Source organism: Myotis nattereri (genome assembly GCF_964212035.1).
Source record: "Myotis nattereri genome assembly, chromosome: 2".
Lineage (NCBI taxonomy): Eukaryota > Metazoa > Chordata > Mammalia > Chiroptera > Vespertilionidae > Myotis > Myotis nattereri.
In genome coordinates this window covers 86,309,041-86,328,842 of record NC_138076.1, presented here as the reverse complement: position 1 = coordinate 86,328,842, position 19,802 = coordinate 86,309,041, and the positions used below count along the sequence as shown (strand labels likewise).

General features: G+C 37.8%; 2 protein-coding genes across 3 annotated transcripts in view; one reads left to right on the top strand and one right to left on the bottom strand.

Moving 5' to 3' along the window:
* GTF2F2 (general transcription factor IIF subunit 2) overlaps positions 1-19,802 on the bottom strand; it is a 159,289-nt gene that overhangs the window by 91,626 nt on the left and 47,861 nt on the right. The window lies entirely within an intron of this gene.
* On the top strand, positions 8,583-9,567 carry KCTD4 (potassium channel tetramerization domain containing 4). The gene has a single exon (XM_081082770.1). It carries the CDS (start codon positions 8,659-8,661, stop codon positions 9,436-9,438), a length of 780 nt encoding a protein of 259 aa, XP_080938896.1. The 5' UTR covers positions 8,583-8,658; the 3' UTR covers positions 9,439-9,567.

Here is a 19,802-nt window from a genome sequence, read left to right as displayed (position 1 = left end):
CATGCTTCTTTCCTTCCTTAAGACATTGCTTAAGATTTTAGGGGAAAGGTATAAGTAAGCCGGAAGGGTGCTTATTAGCATCGGCATGTAAGTAATTCGAGCCGGTATGTTAGGAACATGTTAGGCATCAGGAAGTTACAGGCATTCATTTCCACAAGACCTCTCTGGATCCAGTTCAACGTGGAGGCCTTTAAGAGTACTTACAACTCAAGTTAAAGCACAGACGAGTGGGCTAGAAACCAAGATTTTGGACTGATCCACGAGACTTTTGAAGCTACTTCTCTGGATTCACACTTATATCAAATTTGTCTACCCTGTCTGGAAAAGTAATGAAGAACAGGTGCATTTAAAAGGTAAATTATTTTCAATATTTCTAGTAGTTGCCATTATCCTCTTTTAAAACCTTTTCCTAGCAGATTTTGCCTGTGATTCACAGGTAAGGCCAATTAACACAAGCTACTTGGCATCTTAACAAACCAGTTAGGCAAACTTGCAGTCCCTTTAAATTAAAAAGGCCCCCTGTGAGACTGAGACGGCCCCTGGGAAGCTGAGAAAAATACCACATGAACTCACTCATTTATGGATAATAAGAAGCCTTATGGACTGATGAACAAGGATGGATACAGGGGCAGAGCAGCATTGAGCAGAATGTCGAACTACAGTGGGAACCCTGGGGAGGGTTGTGGGGAGTAGGAGATCAACCGAAGGACTTACATGCATGCCTATGAGGATAACCAATGGACACCAGACACTGGGGGGGGGGGGGGGGAGCCGGGGGAACGGCAAAGGGGAGAAAAAAGGAGACGTGTGTAATACTCTTTGTAACACTTTAAGAGATAAAAATTAATTAATTAATTAATTAAAAAGGAAATTTTTATTCAAACTTGTGAATTGATTCTCTAATCTCTATTTAATCTTCAGAAATTTTAGGAATAAAAGATCATGCTCAGATTTCAGTAAACTTACAGAGTTAGGATTTGATGATTTACCTCAAAAGTAACAAATCCGCAGTCATATAAATATTCCCAAAAGTTATCTGTTAATGTAATGTGTTTTCTTACAGTAATATTCAAATTTCAAATATGCCTAATGCCCTGGGAATTCCTAATTTTAAACCAAATATTGTAACCATAGTTTGAGAACTAGATTTAGTATTTAGAAAACATTTCAACTTCTTCACTCAGAGTATTACTCTTCAACTTTTCCCCTACAGACTGGGAGAAAAAAACGGATGTTGTAGTGCTGACCAAAGGGTACCTATGAATGACAAAACTGATTGCCTAGGAATAAGAGGGAAAGTGGTTAGCCACGGTACATAATCAAAGGCAGTGGCCATAAGTATGTACAGTTTGTTACATAAGTCTATAGAAACCATAACAGATTTCTGATAAAAGAAATAACTTAGTGACTGAGCATTTTAAAAACATTTTAACACTTTCAAAGCAAGTTCACAAGTTATCATTCCTCCTATACTTCATGCTAGTCTCTTTTCGCTTGTTACACCACACGTACAATTAATCCAATATAAAAAGCTCTTAACTACAGATATGGGCATGATGTAATGATGTTATATAAATAATCATAATCTCTAACCTCAAAGTTGTTTTAAAGAACAAGAGGCTGAATAAACCCAGAAATAAAATACAGCTTTATAAAAGATATGAATGCTGTAACCCTATATAATAAAAGGTTAATATGCAAATTGACCCTAAGGGCGGGACAACCAGGAACAACCTATTGCTATGATTCGCATTGACCATCAAGGGACAGATGCTCAATGCAGGAGCTGCCCCCTGGTGGTCAATGCGCTCCCACAGTGGGAGCTCCGCTCAGCCACAAGCCAGGCTGACAGCTGTGAGGGCAGTGGCAGTAGCAAGAGCTTCTCCAGCCTTCTTGGCAGTGCTAAGGATGTCTGACTGTGGCTTAGACCCGCTCCTCATGGGACTAAACCGTCAGTTGGACATCCCCTGAAGGCTCTCAGGCTGCGAGAGGGATGTCTGACTGCCAGCTTAGGCCTGATCCCCTGGGAAGCAGGCCTAAACCGGCAGTCGGACATCCCTCTCGCAATCCAGGACTGCTGGCTCCTAACCACTCACCTGCCTGCCTGCCTGATCACCCCCTAACCACTCCCCTGCTGGTCTGATTGACGCCTATCGGCTCCTCTGCTGGCCTGATCGCTCCCAACTGTCCTCCCTCCCCTGCAGGCCCGGTCACCCCCAACTGCCCTCCCCTGCTGGCCTGGCCTCCCCCAACTGCCCTCCCCTGCAGGCCTGGTCACCCCCCCACCCAACTGCCCTCCCTCCCTTGCAGGCCTGGTCGCCCCCAACTGCCCTCCCCTGATGACCTGGTTGGGCCTAAACCGGCAGTTGGACATCCCCCGAGGGGTCCCAGACTGGAGAGGGTGAAGGCTGGGCTGAGGGACACCGTGCCCCCAGTGCACAATTTTGTGCACCGGGCCTCTAGTATAATAATAAATGCAAAAGGGCAGGGAAATCAAAGTACTGTAATAGTTTGTTTTACTCAGACCTTCATCAAAGGTTGCAATCCAGCTTTGGCAGCAGCACTTGAAATGAGAAAGAATTTTTAAAAAAACAACAGAAAAAGTAATTAAATAGAAAAAAACAAATCCCTCTGGGAAAGATTAACTTTCCCAGGGAAAAGACTCTCACTATAGGGCTATATTTTAGTTAAATAGTGCCAAAAACTGTGCTACCTGTCATGAGGGGCACAAAGGAAAAAAACACAACACAGACACCCTGCTTAGAAAGATTAAAACATAGTTGAGGGATATTATTATTATTATCAATATTATTAATGAAATACTTATTGGCAATCACTGACATTTTAAAATCACTGATTATGATCCAAATTTTATTAATTTCATCCTGTTTTCTTCATCATGTTTAATTAGTGACAGTAGTAATACCATACACTAGTTTAGTTCTTTATGATTTTAAAGATACTTTAATTGTAAGTGACCCTCACAACAACAGGGTAGAAATTATGTCCCCATCAAGAACTACTTTGAGATAAGTTCCCTTTCCTGAGCTCATTGTCTTTAATAAAGTAGTCCTTCAACTCTGCTTGACCATTAGAATCAACTGCAGAGGCTCACTCCCAGAGATTATTCTCTAACTGCATTGTGAGGGCAAGAGGGAGTGTATTTTTGTAACCTCCCTAGATAATTTAATATGCAGCAGCTAGGGCTGCGAACTGCTGCCTTAATATCTCTCTCTCCTACCCCCACTCCTTCTCACTTTTCCCCTGCCTATATCTCTGTTAGTTTTATTTTCTGGAGTAATAACTCATAGTGCTGCTCAAATATTTCATCAAATCCAAGATACCATCAATTGTAATATTCACCATTTTTATGTGTCACTAAAGAAAGACAAAATACTGCCATGAAACTTTTATAAGCCAATAATTTTAACATACACCCTGAAACGCTTAATGTTTCAGAAATGTTATATGTCAAAATGTGCAATATAATAAAGTTCTCCATTCCTAATTCCCAATCACTCTACTCTCTATGAATAAGAAACTGCATTTGCTCTTATGAACTATCATATCTTGTTCTGCTATTCAAGCCCCCTTCTCTCTCCTCCACACCATCTCACTTCTAAAGACACAAGAGGATCTAAAGATAAGAGGACAATAGAAGGAACATGGTAGAGGTCAGCATTTGGGAGAAGAGACCCGTTTGGCCACTGATTTCAAAGTAATATTACTTTCGTAAGTTTAAGTCATGTACCTCAATTTGAGAATGTAGGTAATAGTTATCCATTTATAACATCTTTTTAAAGAGAATGCCAAGTAGTAATATATAAATAAGTTCAATACAATTTCAAAGTTCACTTGATGGTTAATAGGAGTGCTTTGCTCATCTGGTTACAATAAAATTTTCTAGTGAATAATAACTCATAGGCTACACTTCAAAAAAGAGAAAACTCATTTAAAAAAAACCTGAGTGACTCCTGCTTACAGAATTATAAAACATAGGTTTCCCTGAAATACTCATCTCCCAAAGTACATTTAAAACATTAGTTAATACGATTTATAAATTGTTTTCAAGATTACCTCTGTAATGCAACACAAAGAAATATGGATAGAACTTTGCCTGAATTTCTCATTTAGTCTGTCATTTTATTTGTGCTCCTTCTGATACATAGTGCTTTATTCTTCTCTAACTCCTCAAGTGAGGCTAAAAATTTGCTGGTGTAGCAAAGTTTCCTGGGCTTCTTTGAAGACCCAGTTTAATACTGTAAAACATCTATAAGTGTATTCATCTGACTGGAATCACTCATCCACATCACCTTTTAGCCAAAGGTTATATCTAGTGAGTCCCAGGAGGATACAAGTTATCTGCATAGTTACTTAGACACTGTGATTAATCAGCAATATAAGGTAGGTGAGGTAGTATGTATGCACTTGTATTAGTACAATCCCAGTACCAGACAACATCTAATGTAGATGAATTTATATTTCAAAATAAAACAAAAGTTTGGACACTTAAATAGTTTTTGATTAAAATGAATTACATTCTTGATTCTTTAAAAATGTTAATACATTATACTGTGCAATTTATTTTTATTAATGTTTTTATTGATTTCAGAGAGAGGAAGGGAGAGGGAGAGATAGAAACATCAATGATGAGAGAGAATCACTGATCAGCTACCTCCTGCAAGCCCCCAACTGGGGATCAAGCCCGCAACCCAGGTATGGAATCAAACCCTGATCACCTGGTTCATGGGTTGATGCTCACCCACTGAGCCACACTAGCTAGGCTATTTTTTTTTTTTTTAAACAGAAGACGCTAAAGTAAAATAGTCATAGCTGAGTATCAAAATGAATGTTTCTCATATTGAATTATGGTGATGACAATGACATCATTTCCTGTCAGGAATTGGTAGATAAGATGGGAATGACTCCAACTGGCCTAGAATAAGTTTTGCCTAATGCAGAGAGTGAACAATTAGCATCACTATATACTGAAAGGTTTAGCTAGAATTTGGGTAGGAAATGGGCCTAACCAATGGATATACTCATATCAAGAACCTGACAATGGCATTGTTTAAATCCTCAAAGTTGGCTAAAGAGTCCTGTATATGTGTGATTTACAGATGTCTAAGATAGAGGTAATCTAACTCCAATAAAACTTTGTCTGCAAAGCAGATGAAACTCTCAAGTCTAGTGGAACTAAGTGAGCTAGCTAATCATTGATGTGTGGGTTAAGCTCTTCTGTTTAATCTACTCAACTGCCTAATTCCAGTTTGTATCTGCAGTAAGGCGGAGAAATGTGGTCACACAAACCATGGATATTTCCATTAGCTTTGGTCCTGAAACACCATTTTCATAGTTATAAGGTAGGTGAGGTAGTATGCACTTGTATTAGTACAATCCCAGTACCAGACAACATCTAATATAGATGAATTTATATTTCAAAACAAAACAAAAGTTTGGACACTTAAATAGATTTTGATTAAAATGAATTAAATTCTTGATAAAATGAATTAAATGATTGACATTACCTAGGATAAGCTTACCCTACCCCACACACCTCAAGCAGGTAAATGTAAGTTTAGAATAGACTGAAAAAAAAAAACCAAAACAAAACAAAAAACAACCAAGGTGCTTTCTCCTAAGGGGCATGTGGACCACAATAAGCAGCAATAATGAACAACTCCCTTCAAGTTCTGTAAACCTCAATCATCTTGTTTTAATGGAATAACATGAAGTGATGAGGGTAAGGTGGGGCCTACTGTGTGCCATTTTGCAATCCTATCTAATAAAGATGAAATATGCAAATTTACCATCACTTTGCGACAAAGATGACGGCACCCACAGCCAATAAGGAGGGAATATGCAAATTGACGTGACAAAGATGGCAGCAGCCGGGCTGGGACGCAGGTGTTCTGCCCCACCTTGGCCACTCCAGGCCTCTGGGCAGCGCGCAAAGGCGGAAGGTGGCTCTGGGCCGGAGCGAAGGTGGTGCTGGCAGCCAGGGGAAGGAAGGCTTATTCTTGCACGAATCTTCATGCATTGGGCCTCTAGTTAAGTTACATGCAAAAGGCCTACTGTGTGCCATTTTCATTTTTAAGACTGCAAGTGGGGACAACGGACACATGGTTTCATATCAGATTCTAGTCAGGCATTTAGACAAGGTTTCCGTTAAACTATTGTTGCCAAGCCACAGGTGGCAAACAAATCATACACGTCAAGTTTGTGGAAGCCAAGAACACTAGAGTGAGAAAAAGTGACCACAGGATAGAGGCACATGATGGGGTAGTTCAGCCTGTCAAAACAAGCAACAGAAACAAAGAGCAAGCATCAGTAGTTTTAAAAAACAGGCATCCAAAACCAGAAGTGAGCAAGTCAGCAAATGTAAGGTGCCCTGGAGTGAGGGCTGAAGAGGTCAAAAGTTCAACTTCTGCTGCCTCACCTTCCCACCCCATGGAAGCCCATCCTCTAGCAGCACTAGCTTCACTGCCAGTGACAGGGTGTAAGGAGGCAGACCCAGCATCACACAGTATTAGACTACAACACTTTAAACATACAAAGAAAATACCAGCACAGTCTCTATCACTATACTACAGTTATGTTCTATTGGTTCTGATGTCCCATAACATTCATGAAAAGAACTTTGGTTGATTCTGCCATTATATGGTGCTACTCATGTGCAGTGATGATGAACATAAGAATTCCATGAATGTATTTCCAAAGTTGTACCAAAAATTCCAATCTATTCACTATGTCTTAAAAAGTCATATCAATGGAAGACTTGATTCCAAAAAGTCAACACACACGTGAAATTGTCAGAATATAACAGCAAACTCTTCTTAAATGAGGCAGGACGGAGAGGAAGCTTTAGTCCTTAGTGTTGGCCATTAACAAGCTATACAGTTCTAGACAAAACACTAAAAATTCTCTGGAATGCAACTGTGTCTTTGGTAAAACGAAGAGGTTACATCTCATGGTCTCTAAGCAATAACTAGCCCTAAAAAATGTTATGATTTAAATTTCTAGTTTGATTTCAACGGACTTTTGATCATCTCAATGACATATAAATGTTAAATTCAAAATCTTTATAATGGCCCCAGCCAATGTTGCTCAATGGTTAGAGTGCCAGCCCACACACAGAAGGGTCGTTGGTTCGATTCCCAGCCCTGGTTGGGGCTTGTGTGGGAGGCGGTCTCTCACCCCCCCCCCCCCCTCCCATTCTCTCTCTCCTCTCTAATCAACAGCCATACTGGCCAGGGCTAATATAATTTTTTTATGACTGAGAAATCTAACATTGTTTAGAGAACACATGAGGTAAGCATGTTTAGAAGAATCTGCTCCAATATTTCTATCAACATACTGTTGAAGAATTTAAAAACGCTTATTTTAATGTAAAATAAATATAAATCAATGTAATATAAAATCTAGTCCTATGATTCTGAAAACAATGTAGTTCCCCAGAATAATTTAGCAGTCAGACTAGTCAAATAATAGTGTACTGGGGACAATGTTCATACTTCTTATCATGGGTCTTTAAATTCTAGAATTGAAAGCTCAGATCACTAAAATGCTTTGGAAGGCAAGTTATAGGGGAAGAAGGAACACTCACATGTCATTCCAGTTCCCAATTTAAAAAACAAAACAACAAAAAAGCCTAGGTTATAGTCCTTCTCTCCATCTTTTGTGAACACTGAAAACAACAACAAAAATCAACTTTCCCATGTCACTATAGTACGTATTTTGAATTTGTCTTTTATCTTCACAAGCACAAGTACGTACACACACACACACACACACAGAGTTATATTTTCTACGTCAGTACAAGTCTTTTGTTCAGCACTGAAGCAGGTTTAGGGTGAAACAAGCTTATATATATTCTATAGGAAATCTTAACAAAAAAAACCATGTAAATGATTACTGCAAAGGCTATATATTTAATTTTTTACTTTTACGGTAAAAAAAACCCCCAGATATTAAAAAACTTCTTCTCACTTGCTAAAGACCCCAAAACCAGAATCACATACAAATATAATTAAATTCAAGTGCCATATCACAAATAACAGGTTTAAATGTTCCCATTTGGGTTTCTAAAATGACTACACCACTGTGAAATGTGTAGCTTTTTATATAAGAGAAAATCATATATACCTAGTTCCTTTCTCTTTAGGTTTTCTCTTTATAATTTACTTTTAAAAAATGAGACTAATTCAATATACTGTATACTCCAAAAGACAATATTATTCAATATGAAGAGCCTGCCTTATTAAGTAATATCTTAGTAGACATTTAAAAATGGATAAAAACTCACACTTAGCTGGAGAATTAAACAATTATAATTGCTTAACTGTCAAGAGGAAATTTAATTTATCCTGAGTAACTTTTATTACTTCAAAGAATATACTTGAAAGTCTTTTCACAACAAATTCCTTCCCTGATACAGTTAAATGCAAATTATCTTTTTTTTCCCTCGTCTTACTCCAGAGAGCTCCTGCATACATAGCTGATACGCCACCTACTGCAAAACCGAGCTGACAGAGCGAGCGACGCTGCCAGCACTTCCATTCCATCACCAGGCTGCAGCTGAATAAAGGCGTGTTTGTGAGGCAGTTTTTGTAAAAATTTCAAATCCAAGAAGAACAAGCTGAAATAGCATTTTCCAAAATGGAGTGTAAAGTAAACAGAAGAGATAAAGAAAAGGAATATGAAGGGAAACACAACAGCCTGGAAGATGCTGACCAAGGAAAGAACTGCAAATCTTCACTGATGACCCTCAACGTTGGTGGATATTTATACATTACTCAAAAGCAAACACTGACCAAGTACCCCGACACTTTCCTTGAAGGTATAGTAAATGGAAAAATCCTCTGCCCGTTTGATGCTGATGGCCATTATTTCATAGACAGGGATGGGCTCCTCTTCAGACACGTCCTAAACTTCCTACGAAATGGAGAACTTCTACTGCCTGAAGGGTTTCGAGAAAATCAACTTCTCGCACAAGAAGCAGAATTCTTTCAGCTCAAGGGACTGGCAGAGGAAGTGAAATCCAGGTGGGAGAAAGAACAGCTAACATCCAGAGAGACTACTTTCTTGGAAATAACAGATAACCATGATCGCTCACAAGGACTCAGAATCTTCTGTAATGCTCCTGATTTCATATCAAAAATCAAATCTCGCATTGTTCTGGTGTCCAAAAGCAGGCTGGATGGTTTTCCAGAGGAGTTTTCAATATCGTCAAATATCATTCAATTTAAATACTTCATAAAGTCTGAAAATGGCACTCGACTTGTACTAAAGGAAGACAACACCTTTGTCTGTACCTTGGAAACTCTTAAGTTTGAGGCTATAATGATGGCTTTAAAGTGTGGTTTCAGACTGCTGACCAGCCTGGACTGTTCCAAAGGGTCAATTGTTCACAGCGATGCACTTCATTTTATCAAGTAATTACCTGTGTCATGAACAAAGGCAACAAGCATGCAGCCAGCAAGCTTCGGAAAACCACAGCATCAAAGGCATCCCAAATAATGTGCCCAGCTAGCTCTGTACTGAGAGCCCTGCTGCTAATCAAATACTGTGCGCTAACGGTATGTAAATTCTATTGCTAAAAATGTCCTTCTCTAGGGTTTCCTGCTGATCAGACTCTTACACTTAAAATGAAAACAGTGATCTCCTATATATTGTAAATAAAGACTGAATGCCTGTATTTGTTTATTTTTCCTTAAGCTGTCTTTTAATCAAAATGTCTTGGGTGCTTCTACAATAAACAAGCATGTACATCATCATTCATTTAAGTAAATGGTAATAAAATATTTGAAGGGGCTACAAGATTTAAAATCCTTTTTACTTATGGCAAAAATCTACAAAGAAACGGAACTGGTAAAATTAACCATTGCAAGAAAAACAGATATGCAGATTTACTAAAACAGAGCATAGTGAAACCAAAAAGAGTGTAAGAAGGCATTAATTTTGATTTAATTTCTATTGGTAGGCACCAAAAGCTTATTTATAGTTTCTGTATTAAATACTTGAATTATAGCTGAATTGATATATTGCTGAAAATTCCTAGAAAACTGCTTGCTGAAAATAAAAAATATAAGCACTACTGGCTTCTTTGGTTGCATTAATCATTATAATAAAAAGTTACATGTGTCACTTTAAAACAAATAGTACCACTTGATGATTTCACACAATATTATGCACAGGTATAATGAACTGGCAGGCTAATAACTGGATGGTCTTGCAAGTGACAAAAATCAGCAAATTTACTTCTTTGCAGGCTGAGCTCCAACACAGCATGAATAACTTCAATTCAACAGAGTATGGTATTAGAATAATACAGGCAGGAATTCATTTTCAGAATCACCCTATCTATTCATTTTTCAAGCTCAACAATATTAAATGAACATCACTACACATTTTTCTTATTCACTGAGTTGTGTTTAATTTTTTTACTTCATGCTAACTAAAAAGCTGTTTTTTAAATTAAGTTTTATATACAGCTACCTCAATGAAATAATGTAGAAACTCACTTTTAAATATGAGTGCATTTTTTCCCTCCCAAATAACAGCTAGTCATTTCTATACCACTTATATACTTTGTATTCTAAGAAAAAAATTACATCTTAAATTTGCACCTTTCAAATTTAACCACTAAAACTTGCAACTTAATCTTAATTTTTAATTTTAACAAGATATTTCTGAAAATCTTTATTGAGATTACATAAATTAGCATATGTGCCAAAAGTTGGCCTACACATATAAATTAGAATTAGCAATAAAGCTAATATGACTTCCAGTTACAACATCTAAGATAACACAAAAGGTGGCTGTACATATTAGGAGAAATATTTTAAAATCTATTATACAAAGAAGTGCTTTAAAAAAAATCTACATTAAAAAAAACCACAACACACTTCACATCAACCATACAATCTTCTTTTATGTATAACAAGAAAGAAAATGCTTCAATGAAAACATCAACTTTTCTCTGGTGTACCTGAAAATTTAATGTACTTTTAAATGAGAATTTAAAGGAACTATGAAAATAGGAAAAATAGTGAAATCTACTTTAGCAGTTTAGAAATTGAATTGTTTATATACCTACTCAGCTTATGAGTTGACTTTTCCTTGGCATTTGAACTTTGGTAATAAAAAAACATTGTAGTGATTTAATGTCAAAGCAAGATTTTCTCTAACAGAATTTCATTACTGATAATAAAAATAGCCCTGACATATCTTTTTACAGGAGATAACTGAACAAATCTCCTTTTAAGTATTATAAGTAAGGTTTTGCATCAATTCACAAAAGAGAATTTAACTGTTCTAACAAATTATTATTGATGGAAACCACTACTTAAAGAAATTTTTCATTCATTTTTTATGTCTGTCTCGAAAAAAATTATTATCTGATACACTTAAAAAATTTTTTAATCCTCACCCAAGGATATGTGTTTGTTGATTGTTAAAGAGATAGGGAGAGAGAGAAACATCGATTGGTTGCCTCTTGTACGCTCCCCGACTGTGGATCGAACCCACAACCTTTTGGTGTAAAGGATGATGATGCTCTAGCCAATGGAACCACCCGGCCAGGACTATATTTGGATGTATTTAATTCCTCCTAAAGCTTTTAATAAATCATGATTTCCTAAAACAATGTGATAATCTTAAATTTGACTAGATTGATCACTTTTGTATAACTTTCCATAAATGTATCTTTTAAAATTCAAAATTACTTGCAGTTGGACTTACATAATCATATTGTGCTGTAAGTGTATAGAAAATATCTACTTTTAAGTTTTACTGTTTTCTAAGAATATCTGGAAATACTTTCCATTTAAAAAACTCAAGAGCCCTAGCTGGTATGGCTCAGTGGACAGAGTATTGGCCTGCGGACCAAAAGGTCCCGGGTTTGATTCCGGTCAAGGGCGCGTGTAGGAGGCAACCAATTGATGTGTTTCTCTCTGTCTTTCCCTCCCTCTTCCACTCTATCTAAAATCAATGAAAAAATATCCTCAGTGAGGATTAAACACACACACACACACACACACACACACACACACACACCCCTAAAGAAATCATACAAAATGCCAATTGCAAGTCAGAGTGAAGCTGTCATAATATTTTTGTTTTCAGTCACTGAAGAATATCTTCCTCAAATCTTTTCTCCAAAGAATAAATCACAACGTGACTTTTAATCTTCTTTTTTCAGAAAACAGTTGATAAAAAGTAGGTTACTATACCTGCCATGAGCCAATCATATATACTCTTGCATTTGGAATTGTCTCACAGTGTTATAGCACTGTCCTTAAAATATGAAAAATAAAACATGGCTATGATGTACTATATTTCTAAAATGTATATGGAAGCATGTAGAACAAATGAAACATTTATGAGACTTTTCAAATAATTCAAGAAAGATGACTACTATCCCAGATTGAAGATGATACTAATTAAGCTGGTTCAGTTACTTCTTTAAAAGAAAATTACTTATATTTCAAATGCTATATTTAAGATGACAATAAAAGGTAACACTGTTTTATCACATGCCAGATCAGATACCAGGCTATGAACATACATTATCTCAATTGATCCTCAATTGACCCTAAGAAAGGTACTATTACTCTTTCCTTCTTACAGATGAAACAGAGGCTTAGAAGGCTAAGAACCTGCTGAGATCCTACAGTTATCAGGAGGTCAAGGTGGAATCAAGACTTGAAACTCACAGGAATCATGTCTGCTTTTGTAGGCCACTTATATCTCAAACACCTACAAACTGGCATAAAATAGGCATTCATGAAGTATGCGTGCTGAATACAGAACAATAAAATACAGGTTTGCCTCACTTCATAAAATCACTTCACAATGCAGATATTCTTTTTATTGCTAATCCTCACAGGAGGACATTTTTTTCCACTGATTTTTCAGAGAGAGTGGATGGGAGTGAGTGAGGGGGATAGAAAAGGGGGAAGAGGTGAGGAGGGAGGGAGGGAGGGAGGGAGAGGGAGAGAGAGAGAGAAAGAAACATTGATGCGAGAGAAGACACAGCAACTGGTTGCCTCCCACACTTGCCCAGGCCAAGGCCAGGGATCAACCTGCAAACCAGGTAGGCACCCTGGACTTTGAATAGAACCTGAGACCCTTCAGTGCAAGGGCCAATGCTCTAATCATTGAGCCAGCAGCCAGGGCACAATGCAGTACTGTTAAAATTTGAGTGAAAAGTTGAATTTTAGGAAAGCAAATAATATTTTTAATGTCGTGTTATTTAAAGAACATGACGTGAATCATTTCCCAAGAGCAAAGAATATCCCAAATCTGTCTATTGGTTAATCTAGATTTTCACATATCACGTTAAGTGAAAATGAAGTCAACTTTTTATAACTTATATAGTCAACAGAACTGATACATTATGAAGAAAAACATACATCACAGTGAAACACATATGGGTTCTGGAGTCAGGGTTTAAATACAAGTAATTTCTACTAACTTGCTTACAGGACTGTAATGAAGATTTAAATATATATATATGTGTATATATATATATATATATATATATACACACACATATATATGTATATATATATATATACACACATATATATACATGTGTATATATATATATATATATATATATATATATATATTCCTTATTGATTACAGAGAGTAATGGAGAGAGATAGAAATATCAATGATGAGAGAGAATCATTGATCAGCTGCCTACTGCATGCTCCACACTGGGGATCAAGCCCACAATCGGACGGGGAATCAAACCCTGAACTCCTGGTTCATAGGTCAACGCCCACCACTGAGCAACGATTTTTAACATCCTCAGAGTGAAATGGAGATAATAATGATTACTTCATAGAGTTTTGATAAGACTTAACCTATGTAAAGGTATCTTCATAAAATAACCATGAGTAATAGGCACAAAAATACACATTCACATTAATTAGACTTTCAACTTAGACATAAACAGAATGGATAACTTTTAACAAATACAGGCTTAATACTGTGATGAATACTATAAGATCTAGAATATACTTTAAATTGCTACAGGCAAATACAGTTTTCATTTGTATTAGTTTAAAATTACATATGAAGTTTCTTGGGACTTCATCTTCTCTAGCTTCATGTACAAAAACCATAAGAACAAAATTATCATTGCAGCTGCTTCATCAGCAATTTAAAATCAGTAAGCAGTAATATATGTGATAACACAACCTTAAAGATACCCCTAGCTACTAAATTGTGATTAAGTGTCTTAAATTGCAATGATGTCAGTCAAGGTTAAAATTAGAGTATCTGAACAACATAAACTGATGAACTAAAATAGATCCAGAGACATAGAAGCAAATCATCCAATCTCAGGGGTAAAGCAGGGAGGGGGCTGTGAGAGATCAACCAAAGGACTTGCATGCATGCATATAAGCATAATCCATGGACACAGTCAGTAATGGGGTGAGGGCATGTGCTGGGGGTGGGGTGGGGGGTGGGCAGGGAAGCGGGAAGAGGTCAATGGGGGGAAAAGGATTCATATATAATACTTTAAACAATAAAGAATTTTAAAAAATTAAGAGTATCTGAATCATAATTATCCTTGATAAGTAGAAATGTAACATGGATTACCCAAAACAGAATACAACTTAGAAATTACTTGTATTTAGCTTTGAAATATATAATAGCTACTTCTGTCGTCGACTTCCTAATCATATTCTGCATAAACTAATATTAAAATTAATTTGCTTCTGTGAACAAACACCCAGGGAGTAGTGAAAAAGAAAGGTATACTGGTCCTAGCCAGTTTGGCTCAGTGATAAAGCATCAGTCAGCAGACTGAAGAGTCCTGTGTTCAATTTTGGTCAAGGACACTTGCCCGGGTTGTGGGCTTGATCTCCAGTAGGGGGTGTGCAGGAGGCAGCTGATCAATGATTTTCTCTCATCATTGATGTTTCTATCTCTCTCCCTCTCCCTTCCTCTCTGCAATCAATAAAAATATATGAAAAAAAGAAAAAAAAAGTATACCAAGTAGAGAGAAATATCTAAAATAAAATTTTAAATTTGCTTAAAATAATTTATAAAGGTGACCCTATTCCTAATTCTCTTGATAAAAATACACAATAGTCCAAGAATTTCTATCAAGTGATAGAAATCACTGATATGAATATTACAAACTATTATAAGTTACCTACATTTACTTAAATTTCCCAACAATGCAAAAATGTACATTAAGCCTTTTATAAATAAAACTAGAGGCCCGATACAGGAAGATTCCTGCAAGAATAGGGCTTCATCAGGCCTATTCCTGCAAGAATAGGGCTTCCTGTGGCTGGAGCAAAGCAGAGAAGAGAGCGAAGCCTGCCTCGGCAGGCTTCGCTCCCTTCTCCACTGCCTCACTCCCTCCCTTCTCCGCCACTTCACTCCCTTCTGCAGCACTTGGCTTCCTTCTACACTATCTTCAGTCTTCATTCCACACCTGCATATGCAAATTAACCGCCATCTTTGCTGGGTCAATTTGCATACTCATCCTGATTGGCTGGTGGGTATAGCAGAGTGACACCAATTTGCATGTTTCTCTTTTATTAGTGTAGATGTGGAAACTTGTTTTATTTAAGTCACTGGTTATTTGAGAAAAAATACTGAATTAGATATTAAAGAGTGAGACAATAATATATTTCTTCATGAATATCTTTAAAAACTGCTCCCTAGCATAAAATATAAATTCATCAAATGATACAATATCTGAAGTGTCATATAAATAGTACAAGTTTTTCCAAATCCAGATTCTAGAGTATTCAGTGACATTTAAAAGCAAGTTTTAGTATAGATATATCTTTTAAAAAACACACACACACACAATCTAGTTAAGTTTTAAAAATTCCTTTCTGAAGACAGGCCCAACTTTTCAAAAGTAATTTTGATTACTGTTCTCTAGGATGTTTAGCACCTATTTTTTTTTTTACATCATTACAATAAAATTGAGCAAATCTACTGATTTCTTCCTAATTCCACCCCCACTGATTTTACTTCATTATGACAGATGATTATTAATTAATTTTTAAGGCTAAAAGTTTTTAAATGATACCAACTTTAATCTCAATTGTTGCTTGAATTTGACAACCTTCTATGACTTAATATGGTTAAAAAAACACACGAGCATTTAGCATTTACTTTACGTAGCACACCATTTGATAACTTTTTTATTTATATTTATTTTTGGGGGGAAAACATATATTAGAAAAAAGTATGCATGCAGACACCCATGATCATACATTTTAATATTTTTACATATTTTTCCTATCTATGTGTAGATATTAAAAAAAAAACCTTAATAGAAAGAAAAAGGGGAGACTATACTAGTATATAGCTGTATGCACAAATAATCTACACGAATAAAAGAGAAAGATGCAAATTGACAGTACCTTTGTGATGCCCACCAGCCAATCAGGAGTGAGTATGCAAATTAACCCAACAAAGATGGGCGGTCAATCTGCATATGCAGGTGCCGAGCAGATGGGGGCGGGGCGGGACATAGGCATTCTGCACTGCTCCAGCCGCTCTGGGCCTCTGGGCAGCGTGGGAAGGCAGAAAGGTGGCTCCAGGCCAGAGCAAAGGTGGTGCCGGCAGCCAGGGGAAGGCCCATTCTTGCACGAATCTTCGTGCACCAGGCCTCTACTTATTAATAAAGACTTGATGATTATGGGAGAGAAACAGCAAGCAAAAGAATCTAAAAGTCACAGGTGACTGATTTATAACATAAATAAAAGAATTCAACTGCAGACATTTGTGATAAATATGCTTACTTGTACAACACAGACAAAAAATAACGCCATTGCAATTCAGTATATAAATATTCAGCTACCTTGAAAACTGGAAGCAGCAGTTATTTTTTGGTTCCCAGATAAATATAACCTCTCCTCTTCTATCTTATCAACATTTAGATTATTTGAATAGTAGAGGCTCGATGCACGAAAATTCATGCAAGAGTAGGCCTTCCTTCTCCCAGCTGCTGGCACTCCGGCACCAGCTTCCCTCCGGCACCCCTCTGGCTGCCGACAGGCACCCGGAACCCTAGCCGGTATCGCTTGGGCCGCCCGCAGGCACCCGGGATCCTGGCTGGCTTCCCTCCAGCCCAACTTTGTCCGGAAGATGTCCAGTCTAATTAGCATATTACCCTTTTATAATTATAGAAGACTAGTGGCCCAGTACATGAAATTCATGGACATTAAAAGGGGATTAGAGGAAATATTTTAATATTGCTATTTGCCCTTTCTCTATAATAGAAGTGTCAGAGATGAAAGAAAATTAGGAAAATGTATATGAAAATCTTCCTTCTGTCAGAGTTTGGTTTGGGGCGCACCACAGGAGCCGGAGTCAAGTCTGTGCATACTCACGTGTGCCTCAAACTCGCACGAGACCCAGAACCAGCTGGCCCCACCCAATTGGTCTAGATCCAGACCCGGCCGGTCCCACCCTTGTCAAGCCCTGCTGGGTGGGGGGCACAGCCTTAGGTCCCCTGGCCTGGTGCTGGGGTGGGGGGCGTGGCCTGAGGTCCGTCATGAAGCTCTGCTGGGCGGGGCGGGGGGGAGGGCGGGTCAGGGCACGGCCTGAGGTCCCCTGGCCTGGTGCCAGGGCAGGGGCATGGCCTGACATCCCCTGTCAAGCCCTACGAGGGTGGGTGCAGCCTCAGGTCCCTGCTGATTGCTCGTTAAGGCTCGTTACAGGAACTCAGCCTCGGCTATGGGTGCAGCCATCTTGTGTTACAGAACCCCCCCCCCTGCTGTGGGTGCCTCCATCTTTGTGGCAGAGTGACAGTCAATTTGCATATTCCCGCTTTATTATATAGGATAAGGTTAGCTGTACTTAAGAGGCAAGATATGGATATCTCTTGCTAATAAAAGAACAAAATTGTATATTGTAAAATTTACTAAATGATGGGTATACAGAAAAATAACAAAGCTAGATATAAACATTTAACAGTTAACACTGAGTTGTTTGGTGAAGCCAACACAATGCATTAAGTAAAAGCATTCCCAGTCTTCATTCAGTATCACACTAAGACTAAATATAACTAAAGGATGTAATAAAATATTTTAAGTAGAATTACTTTTAATTCTCTTTATCTTAATATGTACCAAAACAATGGTCTTTTTGGTTTAAGACAATGGAAAAGAAAAGTGGTTTAGAATTTAAAAATCAAAGTAAAAAGAGACATATCAACTCCACCAATGTTAAGAATTGCTAAATAAGTAAAAAAACTGAAACCTCTTCTACAGAAATGAGTGGTTTTCCAACAAGGGAACAACTACTATTTGTGTACCTTTTCCCTTCAAAGAAATCATCTATGGTTGTTTCTGTAAGTTTCAGGAATTATAAAAGTCACTTCCTTGGTAAAGAATATGAATGAGTGGAAAGTAATAAGAAAAAGTGGGATGTGCTGATAATCTGACCTTTTAGCAGAGATTATAAAAATGCCTGGCATTCGCTGAGGTGTTACTAGGTATCAGGCACAGTACTCAGTACTTTGCATGCATTATCTCCTTTCAAGTGAGATGCAGAGACTGCTAATTAATCCAATACCCATTCTTCTCTTCTTTGTTAGTAACTGAATCCTGATTCTGTGTGGCAATTGTATACAGATAAAAGCCTGTATTTCCCAGTGTTCTGTGGCTGCTCGGTGCGGCCAAGTTATCAAGTTCTGACCACGGGAATATATGCAAAAACTCATAGGGTGTGACTTTTGGATATGGTCCTTAAAGGGTACAAAGCCAGGCGAACCTTTTGCTTTGTCCTATTGCTTCCATTTTGCTGCCCGGGATGTGGCTGGGATGGTTATAATTACAGAAGTCATTCTGCATCACTTTCAGGATGGAAGCCTCAAACTAATGACAGCAGACAGTGCTGATAACCATGGAATCACCATCCCAGAGCTGGATTTCTAACATCGGAATTTCCCTTACAAAGAAAAATATGTTTCATCACTGCTGTTTTGGGATGTCTGTTAATCCTAAGAGATAGAGCTGGGAAGAACCCCTGTTTTACAGATGAGTGAGCAGCTCCATAGAGTTAAGCAACTTGCCACAGTCACACAGCTAGTAAGCAACGTCCAAAGTGCCAAGCTTTTGACCACTGTGTGATACCTCCTTCAGACTAGAAACCGGCAACTCAGTGAGAGACTCGCAGAGAACATGAGCCTTGACAAAGGTAAGACAAAGTTAAAGAAGGATTGGCAGTTCCACTCATTAGACTAGGTCAAGACTTGGCTTAAAATACTGGAATACACCAAAGTTAACCAAGAGGGATTCCAGTCAGTCTAGTGAGTTTGAAAGAAGAAAAAACTAGGACAATCCATTTCTGAAACATGTGGGGGCTATGACCACAGAAAGAAAAAGCGGGTGACTCGTAGGTCAGGGAATAAATCGAACCAAGAAAGAAACCTGTGTGAGCTATGCAAATTTTCCTCATTCAGATACAGATTCACTACTGGATTAAATCCAAATAGCTACCTGGGAATTACCACCAAACTGATTTTTAGAAATGAACTAAAAATTCTCATGGGAACAACTAAGGAAAATAATTTAAGCAAATGTGGAATTGGGAGGATATTTATATACTAATTAAGCAAAGGAACAACTTTACAGAGTTCTGAGATACAATCAACCTTTGTACCATATTCCCCTCCCTCGCTTTGGGGATGGAGGAGGAGTGTGAAGGTGGATGGAGAAGGGCACAGTCTTCCTCTGTTTCCTTGTAGCTTTGAGCAATTAAAAACTGCTTAGGATCTAAAGCATCTGGTATGCTGTTTTGAGTTCTCT